The sequence below is a fragment of the Abramis brama genome (assembly GCF_963993115.1).
Source record: "Abramis brama genome assembly, chromosome: 19".
NCBI classification, from domain to species: domain Eukaryota; kingdom Metazoa; phylum Chordata; class Actinopteri; order Cypriniformes; family Leuciscidae; genus Abramis; species Abramis brama.
In genome coordinates, this window is record NC_139981.1 from 18,596,712 (window position 1) to 18,613,541 (window position 16,830).

The window sequence follows — 16,830 nt, forward strand, 5'->3', positions numbered from 1 at the left end:
TTATGACAACAAAATATAAATTTTGAATTAGGCTATTTATTTGAAACATATTATTTGTGAATAACTCGTCCACAGTTGCCACGTCTAATTCATAACTTACGCAAACTATCTATTATGCCGTATTTTCTCATAAAAAATATCGGTATTACTCATTTAAAGCGAATTTAAATTGAATTAACCTATGCATTTACCCCAACGCTGGGAGAATTTTTTATTTATTTTTTTTACCGCAACGCTGGGAGTGTGGGAGTGTTAGCCAATGTCGTATGGATGATGACGTATTACTCGATTCCAGGGACGGACTGGGGCTAAAAAACAGCCCTGGACTTTCTCCCAAATAGGCCCATCATCCGGCCATTCGCCTCTAGCCGTGTGCGACAGACACTATAGCCAGGATGTCCTGATACTATAGCCTATGCCACAATACTGTAGCCTATCAGACAAGGTATTCACAGCAAGTAACATCTCAAAACCAATGATGATTATTGGGGTTGTGTTTATTAATGAAGCCTCAGCCTTCAAATAAAAACAAAAAATGTACAATGCCATAAAATACAAATAATGAAATGTCACTGGCTACAGAAACCCCAAATTACACAAACTTGTAATTATAAAACATATACCAGGGGTCTCCAAACTTTTTGTGTGCGAGGGCTACCTCAAGGGATAAAATAATCTAGAAGGGATTTTTATTTGTTATACTCCAATATTTATTATACATAACATGGTGAAGCTTTTTTACTTTTCACCATCATATGGGAAATAATAAAATATTTTGATATTATGATCTTGAAGCGTTTAAAAAAAAAAAAAAAAATCCTGAAAAATTATGAAAATATTTATTGATTTTTTTGTTGATTTTCTATGAACCTATTGTATGTGTTATCAAAAACAGTAGCCCAAACATTAAGTATAGGCTAAATATAAATGAAAAAAAAAAAATGAAAAAAAAATAAACAGCCATAACATTACATTTAATACATTTATACATGACTATATTAATTTTTGCGTCAATATGTTGAGAATATCAGCACTGTTTCATCTGACCTTTTACAAGCTTAAATCACATAGTCATCTGTGGGTTTATAATAGAGATAGAGAATTCTGTGCTGAATTTAAATGCTTCTCAGTGGATCGCGCAGCTCTGTGTAATAATGTTGGCGTGATCGAGATCAGCCCGCACAGCTGCTTTGTCCGCGATCGCTGTTTTTTGGGCCGAGCTAATAATGCGCTGCTCAGATCAAACAAGTTTTGTTCCGCTTTTTGAGCGTTTGCCATTTGATGTTTCTCATACGCAACGCAAATGACAGTATACAATCAAAGAGAGTTGGGTAATTTTGTAGAGGCAAAAGTTCAAATTGAAACGTTTAGTTGAAAAGGTCGCAAAATTGTACCATTTATTCGAAGTCTGGAACCCCGACGGCAAGTTAGGGCTATTTATAGAATGTGTTTAGCGGGTCACAGGCACCACGTTGGAGACCACTGCTATTCAAATATAATGTAAGCAAATTTAAAGGGATAGTTCACTTTGAAATGTTTCTGCTGTGTGACGTGTGCGCAGACTGGTGCATAGATGTATATACACTAGATGTCGCATTAAAGACATTCGTTCCAATGAACTGCCGTAGCCAAGGCGAAATCTAGTATATATATCTATGCACCAGTCTGCACACACGTCACACAGCAGGAAGCGCCCGCGACTTCAGATCACTTCGACGTGGTTGTGTTATAAGAGGTAAAAACGATATAAATACTGGTCGTTTTCTCACACAAACCGCTCGTTTCGTGTCTTAGGCCATCAATGTGTACTTATGATGGGGAATTGTTTTAATTTGGACTCTGTGCTTGTGTTTTGAGACAGGGACCATATACCTGCATTATATGACTGTCAGACAAGAACGGTTTGACCTAAAAATATCAAAATTGAAACTACTGCGGAAAAAAAGACACCTACATCTTGGATGCCCTTCAGGTAAGCTAAAACATACCAACATTTAATTTCAAAGTAAACTATCCCTTTAAGTGCAGCCTTATAAAACTAACTTTCTGTCAGTGGCTATAGGCCGACTCTTCTTCCTCAGTTGTTGTTTCTTACACGTAGCTTAAAAGTGATCATATTAGCGCCCCTGCTGTTGTGGCTGTTCATATTGCTTTATTAGACTTCTTCTTTTTTTTGTGCCGACGGCCCTCGGTTGGACGGCCGTTCTGGACTTTTCCAGAACGCACAGATTGTCAGTCCGTCCCTGCTCGATTCAAAGGTTCAAAAGGGGAATGCTTTTGGCTTTTCTTTCTCTCTACCGTCGCTTCTCTTCCCAAATGAGTTTGTTCTCTTCCCTTAGTTCTTGTACACTTGCATCAGATAAATACTCCTACCAGTGCCTGAATTCATTGAAAAGTTACTGAGTGCACCTTTAGGGAGTGATAGCCAAGATATTTAGCTTCTATCAGTAGCAATATTGAGTAAACCACAAATGTCATTTTTATATTGAAATATTTTAGTGTATCATTGTAAGCTGTTGAATGACATTTGACTCCCGTTTTATGTGACGTGAATTACTCCTTTTTTTCCCAGTAACATCACTTACAGGTTTTCTACTTTTTTCATAGCAGCAAAATGGCTGAATCATCTGATGATCAAAATCCCTTTAACTGTCCGGTCTGTCTTCATCTTCTGAACAACCCAGTAACTACATCTTGTGGGCACAGTTTCTGTATGAACTGTCTTAAAGAGTGCTGGGATCGAGAGGATCAGAAGGGAGTTTACAGCTGTCCCCAGTGCAGGCAGACGTTCACCCCAAGACCAGCTCTCAGCAGAAGCACGGTGCTGGCTGAAGTTGTAGAGAGGATGAAGAGAGAAGCACCAGAAGCAGGAACAGCTTCTCCTGTTCTAAGTTTTTCTGTCTCTGGGGATGTGGAGTGTGATATCTGCACAGAGACCAAACTAAAAGCCATCAAGTCTTGTCTGGTGTGTTTGGCTTCTTACTGTGAATCTCACATCAAAACTCATTATACATCTCCTGCATTAAATTGGCACAAACTGGTCAATGCCTCACCACATCTGCTGGACCAAATCTGCTCCCAACATCATAAACCGCTGGAGCTGTACTGTTGCCAAGATCAGCAGCTGATATGTATACAGTGTGTTTTGATCAACCACCAGAACCATAAGATGACTTCATCTGCAGCAGGAAGACAAATCATACAGGTAGAGCTACTGAGGTTTCTGCATAACATTTATAAATTAAAAAGACTAAAATTTCACTGTCAAAAAAATGTCAAGTGCACCAACAAGTTGTTTACTTTTCAATGTTTTGAAACAATTTACAAATATTACATAATATATACATGATTACATAGCAAACAAAAAAATATAATTTCAGAAGCCTAATACCAAACTATAATAAATTCAATCACAGGGACGGTTGAAGGAAAATTCGGATACCCTACACAAGGAAATGCATCAGCGAGAAATGAAGATACAGGAATTAAGACAGGCCATAAACTCTCATAAGGTAAGTGCATTGTAGTAGAGCATTACTAATTTTTACCACTATGTATTATGTCAGCATTTCAGCTTGGTGCGTTTGCAGCTTATTTGGATGATTGACTGCTATATGATGATAATAATTATTAGAATAATATTATAGCATATTTATATTATAGTATAATAGTGTACTAATTTGGTGTTATGTGATGTCAGTTTGCTGCAACTTTTTTTCTTTGTCAGTTTGCTGCAACTTTGCATCAACGTTGCCTAGGGGTTACAGTCAGAGCTGAATCAATGGGGTGTTTCTTACAGTCTAAAGTTTTTCCTCTGTCATCTAACAGCTCTCTGCACAGGCAGCAGTGGAGCACAGTGAGAAGGTATTTACTGAGCTGATCAGCTCCATGGAGAAAAGATGAGCTAAGATAACTGAGATGATCAGAGCTCAGGAGAAAGCAGAAGTAAGCAGTGTTGAGGAACTCATACTAACACTGGAGCAGGAGATCAGCGATCTGAGGAGGAGGCATGATGAACTGGGGCAGCTTTCACAGCTGGAGGATGACATCTATTTCATTCAGGTAACAACTGTCTGATAACTAACTGAACTTAACTCTGGCATCAAACAGACTCGGGTCTGCAGCAAAAGCCCTGGCTTGAAATGTTTTGTGATCTATTGCTGCTTTTTCCATCTACAGAATTTCTCCTCTCTGTCCTGCTACAAATCTTCAGATTTGTGCAACATCTCAGTCAGAAAACATTTGACATTTGATGAAATAGAAACAGTCATATGTGAGCTGAAAATCCAACTGGATGATCTCTGTGAACAAGATATTGTTAGAATATCAGAGAAAGGTGAGATGGCTTTTAAAGATTTTTTTTTATTAAATTTTTTTATCAAACTATTATCTTTAACCTGATTGTTACAAGGAAAATAAATTTAACTCCATGCTATTTCTTTTTTTGTATTGTATGTTGTCAAAATTTGGCAGATTAGAGCCAGAATTTACAGAATTGTAAATCATTGATTGGTTATATCTACCCAAAGAAAAAAATCTGAGCACAAGCAGGCAGATTGTCATAATCATGGGATTTTTTTGCATGTGTATCTTAATAGTTCCCAGTGTCCATATAATGGTGAACAATGAGAAGATCACAGAGTGTAAGTCAACATATTTTTTTCACCTTTTTAAAAAAAAAAAAAAACATTCCATATACTCAAATATTCTTAATGTTTTTTTATTTGTTCAGATTTGCCATCTCAACCCAAGACCAGAGAAGAGTTCCTACTGTGTGAGTTGCACTGTAGCTGTGTGTAAATGTCAGGAGTGAGCAAAACCCATTCTGAAGGTCATATGTTTAATTCCATTTTCTTTTTGTTTATAGATTCCACAAAACTGTATCTGAATCGCTCATCAGCCTGCAGTGAGCTCTCTGTATACAACAAGTCTGTGTCAAGGAGTCCGAAATTCGGAACTAACCAGAGTTTCGGAGGTTTCCAGCCGACCCAGAGTTTCGGAGCTATCCAGCCGACCCAGAGTTTCGGAGGTTTCCAGCCGACCCAGAGTTTCGGAGCTATCCAGCCGACCCAGAGTTTCGGAGCTTTCCAGCCGACCCAGAGTTTCGGAACTAACCCGTCCACAAATGTGCTTACTCATAATTGTACATACCAGGTGTTGTGTAATGAGATTCTATCTGGACGTTGTTATTTTGAAGTTCAGATTGAAGGAACAGGCTGTTCTATTACATTCTCATATGACCAGATTAGTCAGGGGGGACAAGGTTTTATCTTTGGCTCTAACAACAGATCCTGGAAATGTAACTTTCCAGCAACTAATATTTGTGAATGGCACAATAACCAAAAGACTAACATTCGCTTGGTCTCTAAAATTGGAGTGTTTCTCGATCAAGTTGCAGGAACCGTGTCCTTTTACAATGTCTCTGATAAAATGACCCTCCTACACAGAATCCAGACCACATTTTCTCAACCACTCTACCCTGGGTTTTCATTTAAGGATTGGGGAAATGACTCATCAGTGACTATTTGTGATCTTCCAAAACAAAATAAGTAAATATAATCTGTTCTAACAGTGATAGTTCATGAATGGGCACCAAATTCAAGGTAAGGCAAGATAAATAATTTGTTCTCATACATCATTGTTAAAGAATGATGTTAATTGTATAAATCTTAAAAAAAAAAAAAAAAAAAATGCTGAACTGGTAAATTAATTGACTTGGAGATGCTTAAATAAGTGAAATTTTTTTTTTTTTTTTTTTTTTTTTTTTTTTTAAATAATAAATTGATAGGAAACTTGTTTGAAAACTGTCATACTTTGTGGTGGTCTGTGTCTGTTCTTCTTGTTTCCGTGAGATCCAGTAAGTTGGTAAAATTTTCTATCTCTGCTGCTCTAGATTTCCCAGTGTAACATTTGTTTGACAAATTCACTTTAAAATAGATTCAGGTGGAACTTTCATTGTGCATTGAACATATTCTGAACAATAAATTACTTTCTTTTAGAGCCCGACCGATATGGATTTTTGGGCGCCGATGCCGATACCGATAAAAAAAAAGCCAGATACCGATATATCGGCCGATATTATTTATGTGTATATTATAATACAGTAGCAATATTATTTGTGTATTATAGTACAGTAAGTTTGGACACACTTTCCAATTGGTGTGTACAAACTTTTGATGGGTAGCCTACTGTATATAGAATACACAGTATAAACAGAATAAATATATAAACGTTTTGCAATGATCACTCAAATGTGGTGATCAAACACTTGTGTGACAAAGATATGTAATGGAGGCAGGGTGAATGATAGAATGAGAATTTGAGCTGTAACCAAACTAGTTTGCATTGCATTTTATATTATATTATATTCTAAATACTGTTGCATAATCTTCACTAACGACTTTGTCTTTTAATTTAGTCACGTTATTTAAAACATAACTTGTATCAATAAATATATCAAAAGTGTCACTGACAAAACCTTATCTTCTATTTTTAATCTTAATTTCTCTAATATCTACCAGTGGAGGAAGAACTCAGATCTTTTTAGTAAAGTAAAATTAATAATATCATAATGAAAACGTTTATAATTACATATGTACAGTAGTTTTATACTATTTTAAATAAGTAGTAAGCAAAATGTACTAAACGTGAAACTAGGCTATAGGGCTGGACCCGAATATTCGAATATTCGTTCGGTGGGTTGGTATTCGATTTGAAAATTTGACATTCGTTTTTTTTTTCACATCTGGGATCCCCCGCGAAACGGTTCTTATTCGCGCTTGAATAAGGCCGGCGACACACTGACTGCGTGGCATGGCCGTTTTTATTTCGGCTTCCATGTTAACAGGATGGAGTTTGCACACTGCCTGCGTGAGACGCGTCTCTCAGGCGCGGCTCGAGCCACGCGGAAAACGCATGCATGCTAGAAATAGAACTGACGCGCAAGTGTTCCAGCAACGGGAGTGTTCTCTGGCTAGAGCGCAGAACAGCGGAGTTTGTATGGACGAAGTGCATGTCTGAGCTTGTGTTTTGGGTTAAGCTGTGTTGCTTTGACATTGTGGAAAATAGAATAATAGAAACAAAATGTATTAGCCTTTTTACCCGTTATTATCAATCTAAATTAATCTCGTTTTTTAATTTAACTTAATTTCGTTTTTCTTTATTTAAATTTCGTTTTTCTTTATTTAAATTTCGTTTAATTTCTTTATTTAAATTTCGTTTTTCTTTATTTAAATTTCGTTTAATTTCTTTATTTAAATTTCGTTTAATTTCTTTATTTAAATCTACCCTTTACTGTGTCAGTAATTTTGTTAGTCAGAAAAATATTAGACTACCTTAAAAGTATTGCTTAATTTAACAGACCTGTGTGTGTGCGTTTTATATCACTAATGCAGTGTCCATTCTCGGACGCGTTCTCTGCCTGTGAGGTGCGCCGCTTCCCGCTCGCGCTGTTCTGTAGTTTACTAAAAGTGTATTAATTCTGAACGTGTCGCGTGTCACGTCTCGCATGTCCATCTGGCTACTCTTAATGCAAAATGACCCTATATAAAGTGTTATAATTACATAAATTATTGGAATATTGCTTGATGTTGTAACGTAGCAGAATGAGCTTTAACACTGTGTCTACACCGGACGCGGCCATTATTTTTTTGCCACTTTTGCCCATTCTTTGTGACAGCTTTTAGGTGCTTTATTGGCAGCGCCATCCTTACATAAATCACTGCACGCTGCATTTTTTTTAAATATTAATTTATCGGCCATTATAAATGCCGATACCGATAGTTAGGAAAATGCCTAATATCGGCCGATAATATCGGCCCGCCGATATATCGGTCGGGCTCTACTTTCTTTTTTACAAACTGATAAATTGTTTGTAAATCAGTTACAAAAGAACCATTAAATAAATGTAATCATTCTCAGAACACACTATCTTTTGCAGAATACTTTTTCATGTCTTATGTTTGTAGATACTTTTATCTGAAGTGACACAAATCAGGAATACTAACAAGCAATTAATTGTAAGGAAATAGTAACGTTAAAGTTACTTCTACAAAGTTAAGTGGTATAAGAAAGCTATCTGCTTCCTGTGGTAGTTGTCGTCTGACCTTTGACCCCTTCTTACATCATATTTGTATTGTTTTCTATTTCAAAAGACAGGTGTGTGTGTGTGTGCAAGAGGTCAGAGATTAAGAATGCCTGGGCTATACTGAGGTGTCCTGCAGTGGTAGTACAATAGGAATAGCTTAATAGAGACATTTAAACCTTCTTTCTTCTAAACGGCACATCCACCCGCACACACTGGCTGTGGTCTGCTTTAGTCAGGGTGTGTAATAAGCGTGGAGGACCAGGGGTCGTACCAAACCTCTTTGTGCAGTCAGCATTCTTAGATTCCAGCAAAACATAGCAGCACTCACACAATGTTTAATCAATATTTTAGCTCTAAACTGATAAATTTGAACGGAGGCATTAGTGTATTATAAACATTAACATTATGAATTTTAATCTGCTGTTAAACAATGCGTATTAAAAGTTCTATTTGATTGACTTGACACTCCTAAACACACAGATGGTAACACGCATTCTGTCTCTCTCACCCACATAAATAATTATGGCTCCTGCCTGCTGGACATCAAAAAGTTTGAAAACCCCTGATGTGATGGAAAAAAAGGATGTTGGGTGGCAAATTGAGAGGAATAATAAAACTTTGTTTGTGTACAGCTACACCTGCTGGTCAAATGGAGAAATAGAGTCCCTTATTGTTTCTCTCTCTCTCTCTCTCTCTCTCTCTCTCTCTCTCTCTCTCTCTCTCTCTCTCTCTCTCTCTCTCTCTCTCTCTCTCTCTCTCTCTCTCTCTCTCTCTCTCTCTCTCTATATATATATATAATTCTAAACATGATCACTCATCTTTCACTTCTCGCTTTGTCCCAAATGGGCCTGGGTGAAGAAATCTGCATAAATTATCATCTTTTCATATTCAAATAAGGCCCACTGATCGTTAAACCCATGAGGGGTTAATGATGAGAGAAAGCTTGTTAAGTCCAGGCCAATTAAACTGCAGAAGAGCAGTGTGTAAAGCAGGGCAATTAAAGACTAATTAGGAAGAATTTTCTTAATTAATTTCAAAAGGGCACATGTGTGTGAGACCTCCCAAATGATGGTTACTGTTATAAAATCGCAGACTGTGTACATAGAAAACACACGTACATCTTCATATCTCTCACTCAGTTCTCAGAAAATGGGTCACCATCAAAGAGAAACTGGAAAATAGAAGCATAATGAAAGATTTCTGCTCAAAGATCATTAGAATTAACCACCAGAGACATGCACTTTCTAACAGCTGTCCTGGGATACTGTACAGACTGATATATGTGCTAAATTAAGATTTTAATAAGATGATTATAGGATGAGATATAGAGTGTGATCTTATTTGACAAAATACAGAACAACTAAAAGCTCCAGGCATGATCAAATCATTTTAAAACTGATTTTTTTATTTTTTTATTTTTTTCTAACAGCTTTGGCTGATATCGTCAACAGAGCTGCAAAGGGACACTTTTTCATTATGTGGATCATGTTTGAGGAATTTATTAGCCTATGTGTGGCACAACACCTGTCTTTTTTTACAGTCTATGGTTAATACTGGAAGTGGCGCGTTCCACAGACGAGAATCCATGTACCGCATTATTAGCCTACACATTTTTCTAAGGCTACGCGATATTAATTTAAAACCATTTAAAATCATAATATTGCTGTGATTTAAATATAGTCATATGCGCTGTTTATTTTCCACAGAGAATCACGACGCTTTAATTATTTAACGTTACATGCGTGGAGATTACATGTTTAAATTAAATTTAGTTCACAGTAAACGCTGCTCAACGCAATAAACTCAGTCTCTGCATGTGCTGTTTGTTTAGGTTTCCAATAACGTGCATTTGGGAAAGCAAAAGTCGGACGCAGTTTGTGTTTCATAGTTGTTCTGTTATCATATGCATAGGCTACAGCGCGTCTCGGGTTTCTTGTGCTGTGAGTTTGAGTTGCTTAACGTTCATCTGGGAACGCACGCAGTGTGTGCCATTTCACAAGGTTTGTAAAAGCAGTAATTCATTTGTAAATCAACGCCAACACAGGAGAATACATAAATATGTTTTTAAATATGCGGATTGTTTTTCCATCGCTATTTCAAAATAAAAGTTAAACCCCTCGCTCTGAGTTTGCATGTTTTGATGTGCACGTTCTTTTTTTAAGAAATTACAGCGGCTGTTGCATGTCTATCGTACAAAAGTGGCCAAATATTAAATATTAAGTGGACATAGAATTAAATGTTGTTTGGTCAATATTTGGTCATGCCATAGTGTAACAACAACAATCACCAGGCTGTTGGCGCCCTCTGCAGGCATCTGTTATACATTGTATTATAAGTTATGTTTATATTATATAATTTTTTGGTGTATTTTAACAGTGTTGTTCAATAAAACCCATATGATTACTTACTTTGATACTTTATTTGAACCAATTATTGCTTGTTATTTGTATTTTAAAGGCTGTTGTTCACTTCAATCTTTGTTACCCCATTTTTATCCGATTATTCGATTTATCGATGGAATAATCGGTAGAATACTCTATTAATAAAATACTAGATAACTGCAGCCCTACTTTACTTTTGCTTTAAAAAAGGATTTCATAGAAATTTGGATTTCATTTGGAGTTTCACTACTGAAGTCCTGTTTATGTTTTTCATCTGTAATGAACAGAAGCCCAGAACATGTGGATATATTGATATTCAGAATACTGACTTTCTCAGACTTTTGTTATTATTATAATATTTTTTTATTATGTTTGTTTACAAATTTTTACTTTTGTACATTTTTACTCTTTAGATTTACATTTTGTCAAGGGCTTGTTTACATTTATACTTTTTTATGGTACACTACTGAATGCCAAAGTTGCAAGTTAAATGAAATGTTCTAAATTAAAATTGTTGATTTTTTGTGGAAAATTAATCGTTTAGATTAATCGATACAAAAATATTCGTTAGTGGTAGCCCTACTTAATATCATGTGAACTTGCAATCAGTTAAAGGCATCCTATATGCAAAGCACAGCATGAATATTTATTTAAACTGTGTTTAAAAGATTGGTTGGTTGGTGAATTTAAAATACGAAATATTAAAAGTAGGGCAGGCAATGTTTTTCATAACATTTTTGTTATAATGGTTGAAACTCTCTTCACATCCTGACAACAATGCCTAAAAAAAACTACAGCAGTCGGGTGATACAAATCAGCAATCTTTAATTATTTACGTTCATTATTATTGTAATGTTATGGGCTTTGAGACAGGAGGTAATTTAACCGCGTCTCTCGTGACGCTGTGTTCATGTGTTTTGGAGAAGACATTGGGAGCTCATGCTCTCAAAATTAGCTTGCTATTGCTAACCTCTCCAAAATTGCCTACCCTACCTTTAAATGCTAGTTGAAGATGAAATCTTGTTTTGGCAACAAATTATTCTATTATCGCCTGATTTTTTAAAATAATAATTATTATTATTCAAAAATGAATTCTGTGCTCCCTCAAGTGGTGATGAAGGATATTGCCATATACTTCTGAGATAGGGCTCCAGGCAACATCAAAACTTTCAGACTGATTGTAAAATAAGGGCAACAGTTTTTGAATATTGGTACATGTGACCTTATTGCAATTCATTGTTGTTTTACATTCACAGACTGTGGTCTTGAAAGCTTTTGTTTGTGTTCCTCTAGTAAATTATGCTAAAAATAGTGAAGGGGTGGATTTACATGTATTTATCATTATAGATCAATAAAATATGGTTTTGCAGTTTTATTTGTGTTGGATATACATCATATGAAACATTTTCTGTTTTCTCAGAGACCATGCAATGTGACACATTTGTGATCATGAAATCATGAAATTATTTATTGTACAGACAGTGATTTACATCGTAACACTACATTATTATGTGGTCAGGTAATAATTGGCTTCTGCGTAAAAGACTGACCGTAATACTGCGTTTTGGAGCCAGACAATTTAAAATCCTACTTAAAAGACACTTCTCGGTTCACACACACTATTAAGTTAATCCATATCCAGACGTGCAGACACACACACACACATTCTGAAGTCAAAACAGCTGCCCTATTATTGCAATACCCACCTCCACAGATCTCTCTAAGCACAGAGAGACGCTGCGTCTATTATCGTGAGGCTTTAATGAATGATACTGTAGTTCAATAGATGTATAGGTGTTGAGTGTGTGTGTGTCTTTGATGCAGTGTGGAGACATAATGTCTAGCAGTGTTTAAGAGCAGTAATGCTCAAAGGTTGAATCACCGTCATCAACCTGTCCGGTGTGTGGGCTTGTCATCTATCCACCTAAAAGAAAAGCAAATGATACAGAGTGCAGATCTGAGAAAGCCTTGGACAGTCATAAAAAACATATTGGTTTATATCAGTGGTTCTCAACTGGTGGTTACTGTCAGCAGAGGGGAAAAAACGATGATACATGCAAAAAATAATAAAATGACACGAAGCATGTAATCATGTATGGTTAAGATGGCAAAATAAGGCCTATCACAGAAAACACTTTCTATATTGATGTTTACTTCAATCTGCGTTCAGTCAAACAATAAAGTATTTCGATCAAAATAATCCATCACTTGATAAAACACTATTTGGCCCAGGGTTTGTTCAACCTGGTACATAAAATGCATTTATTTATTTATAAAATTGACAATATTTCCATTCAGCCTATGTTTTGCATATTTTTTGCCCAATGTAAAACATGATTTTTCGGAGTATGTTTTACAAGAAAATATTTCGGTTTTTCTATATTACTTGCTGTTTCTTTGTAATTATTTGTGAAATTCACTAGTGATTTCTGAGTGAAAAATGTTTTAAAGTAAATCCCACATCAGTGTAGTTCATGGTAATATAAATTTCAATATTCTATATAAATATATCATAAATGTTTTATTTAAAGACATTTATGTTTACATTTTGAATAGATGTCCAAAGGAAAATTTAGGTCATGAAACAAAACTAGTTAACCACTGTTTTTTCATAAATAGAGTACAATACAAAAGAAAAATAGAACAAGAGGTTTAGCAACAAATTACCTCATTTTAAACAGCAATAGTTACATTGTGTTCTGACTGAATGATGCGTTTACGATATTTATATCAAAACATTGATGTGTTTTCCAGTATATCCTAAATGAAAGTATGTAGACTCCTGACACCACACCCATACATGCTTGCTGAATATTTTCTTTTAAAACCATGATTTTTCTGCTATTACAGTTTCCTCATTTCTGGGAAGGCTTTTCACTGCAAGTCGGAACACAGCTGTGGGTTTTGCTACCATTTAGACACAAGAGCATCTAAGGAGCTAAAGCGGTGATGTTGGGCGATAAGGCCTGGTTCACACTGTTCACCGGGCTGAGGTCTGAGCTTTAAAAAGTTATTCCACGGCAGATTCAGTAAAAAAATTCTTTATGGGCCACGATTGTTGCACAGGGAGAAAAAGAGATGAAACCTCCCCTAACTTCTGCAACAAAGTTGGAAGCACAGAATACAGATTCTTTCAAGGTAGCGGGTTATTTCGATCATGACATCACAATGCTCTTTTGGCATGACACCACTAAGATGACGCATTATCAGTTCCTATGAGAACAATTTGAAAATGATAAATCACAGACCAAAGTGTTTATCCTCCAGGGAGCTTCTGAAATACAATCCACCGTGAATCTGAGCAGCGCCACTGAGGCGTCAAAGACAAACAGATCAGGCTCTTTAAACTCTTAACTGTCAACAAAGTTGACTCCATTTAGAACCGAATCCAGAACCCGGAGCTGTAATGTCACAAAGAGCCCTCGGAGAACTCAGGAGTGTTCTGTGCTTACAGTAAACAAAGATAAGAGCCATTCTCATCTTCTCTTGTTTGACTAGAGTTCAGTTCTGCTTTGATTGATAAGATCTGCCCAGGCATTATTTCTGGCATAGGGACAAATGTGAGTGTGCACTTTGTAGTCTCCTTGACATGTAGAGGCCAGACTTTCCTCCTCTTTAATGCTTTCTGTCTCCGTTTCTTGGAAAATTAATACCAGAATCCTGCACATGAAAGGATTATTGCCCCACATATAAAGGTTTTCCCTCCAACATCGTGTCAAGGTTCAGGAATTTGTATCATTCATGCAAAAACTTGGAATGTGATTTGGCATGGGATTGTACAGGCAGATTTACCGTGAAAGAGGGAGAGTGATATGACCTTGAGTCATGATGTGTGTTTTTCCTGTGCTGCTTAACTAAGCTGTGAAGTGCTTGGGACAGACAGGAATGTCTGTGGAATTCCCCTCGAATCCCCTGCATCACGCAGTACCTTTGACAGATTTCTCAACAATGAAGTCTCTCGACACGGTTCTCCTCTCTTTTTTCTCTCATTCTCTCACTATTGTAGGAAATGTTACCTCGTACAGAAAAATACCTCTGTGTAAAACACAATTGCACAGGATCTTTCCCTCCCCAAGAACCCTTGTTCCCTTGTTCCTATACCCTTGGAAAAAAAACACGAGAACTTGGAGGAGTGCAAAAGAAGTCATTAAAAAAATCTTAACAAGTCTTAACAAGAAAGGGAAAACATGTTTAAGCACCAGGTAACAAGTGAAAGTACATGGCCTTTAAATAAACAGCAAGGCTGAAGAGGAACTTAATTCTGTTCATAAAGTTTTATCCTTAAAATATGCAAGCTATATCCCGAATATACATGATATTTGTACCAACAACATGGTTGTGAGTGTGATATTGCAACACACTCTCATGGCAATTCATAACTATTTTACATTTTGGCAAATTGGCGGCTAATTTGTATAAGTACAATCTCATTCATATTTTTTCGTACAATCTGCTTACACCCCATTGATGGCTATGTTTAGGGGTGAACTTTCATCATTAAAAATCATTTGTTTCCATATAAATCACATTGTACTAATTCATACGAAATCGCACACATTTTAAAAACTATATTGTCATCTTTGTCTGATTTGGGAAACGAGTTTCAAACGAAGCCAAAGCAGAATTAGCCGCCACGTCTTCGTCGAACATCGTCGAATAGTGGCGTTCCAGAATAAATCTGTGTTTTGATTTGTTTGAATAAATTATTGAATCACTCACTTATAAAGACCTTAAAAAAGTCCTTTGTCGTCACCTAGCCTACTGGCGTAACCATTTAACCTGCAGAATGTCATTGTAAAATTGTGTCTCTTAACCTTTTTTTTTGCACCCTGCTGTCCAACACAATATTTAAAGTTTAACTACTTTTCGTTAACAGAAACTGGGAGTATTGATATACCATGATTACTTTTGTAATTTCAGAAGTTTTAAGAACTGCATGCTCTTTAATAATAATAAAAAAAGGACTTTAATTGAAGGGAAAAATAGATTTTGTTTTTAATTTATCTTAAAGTTGTATTATTTTGATATATGTCACCCTGGATCACAAAACCAGTCACATGGTTCAATTTTTGGAAATTGAGATGTAGACATCATCTGAAAGCTGAATAAATAAGCTTTCCATTGATGTATGGTCTGTTAGGATAGGACAATATTTGGCAGAGATACAACTATTTGAAAATCTGGAATCTGAGGGTGCAAAAAAATCTAAACATTGAGAAAATCGTCTTTAAAGTTGTCCATTATGTTCGTGATTGTGCTGCATTCACTCACAAAAATAATTTTTTTATATATTTACAGTAGGACATTTACAAAATATCTTCATGGCACATGATCTTTACTTAATATCCTCATGATTTTTGGCACAAAAGAAAAATGGATAAATTTGACCCATACAATATATTGTTGGCTATTGCCACAAATAGACGCGTGCTACTTGTGACTGGTTTTGTGATCCAGTGTCACATATTAATAATAATTGATTAATATTATGTCATCCTGTGGCCCTTTTGCTGAGGTCCCCTAGTGGGCCCTGGACCCCTGCTTGCTGTAAAAGTTCCATCACTAATGCACAGTGATGTAGTGTCTGTCTTAAACTCACAAACAGAGACAGGCGGAGTGATAAAAACAGTGAAAAGTCCCAGTCAAATTTGAGGACTGTTGTATATACCCCCACCCCTCAAAAACATACAATAGAGAATATTCTCATGTGTAAAGGTCAGAGTTACACACAAGGGATCCTTAGGGATTTCTTTGAGAAATACATAATCCATGCTCAACCAGCCCTGCCTATCTCCTTCTATTCAGCACTGTATATAAGCAACACAATGTCTCATTGTGTGTGCGTGTGTATGTGTGTGTGTGTGTACTCCTCCCTCTCTTACAGCACTCTAATGCAATGAATGATTGGCACAGCTGACTGAGCTGATAACAGCTCCATCCTTTACATACCCACCCACTGCTAGGCACGCACATACCCGCCTGAGGTTAACCCTCGTGGGCCGCAGACCTAAACGTTGCCTGCCATCTATTCCCAGAAGCCTGGATCAAAACCACAGCTGGGCTTCAAAAACTGGCCTATGTGGTGGGGTCACATAGCTGTCTAATTACCAGCGGTTTACAGTCTCAGGCTGGATCTTGTGAAAAAAATAAACAACTTTCAGTTCAATGTTCAGACATTATTTCATTTTTTTTTAATTGAAGGTGTCGTAATTTTTGCACTAAACGGAATTGCGGTCTGAGCGCCCTGATAAGGCAGACATAACACTGGCTCAACTACTGAAGCAAGTTTGGGGTGGAAACTGTTTGTCTTAACAATTTGGTTTGGTGCCATTAGTCGCAGAAATAACCATCATGAAATTTGGT

The 16,830-nt window shown here is 36.5% G+C and overlaps 1 protein-coding gene across 1 annotated transcript; it reads left to right on the plus strand.

The window, feature by feature from the left end:
* The first annotated feature begins 1,861 nt into the window (after nucleotides 1-1,861).
* On the plus strand, nucleotides 1,862-5,658 carry ftr80 (finTRIM family, member 80). The gene is given in 9 exon segments (XM_084092333.1): nucleotides 1,862-1,972; nucleotides 2,608-3,205; nucleotides 3,417-3,512; nucleotides 3,829-3,900; nucleotides 3,904-4,062; nucleotides 4,180-4,336; nucleotides 4,599-4,643; nucleotides 4,733-4,774; nucleotides 4,868-5,658. Coding segments are annotated over 9 exon segments (1,866 nt in total). The 5' UTR covers nucleotides 1,862-1,961; the 3' UTR covers nucleotides 5,554-5,658.
* The last annotated feature ends 11,172 nt before the right edge of the window (nucleotides 5,659-16,830 follow it).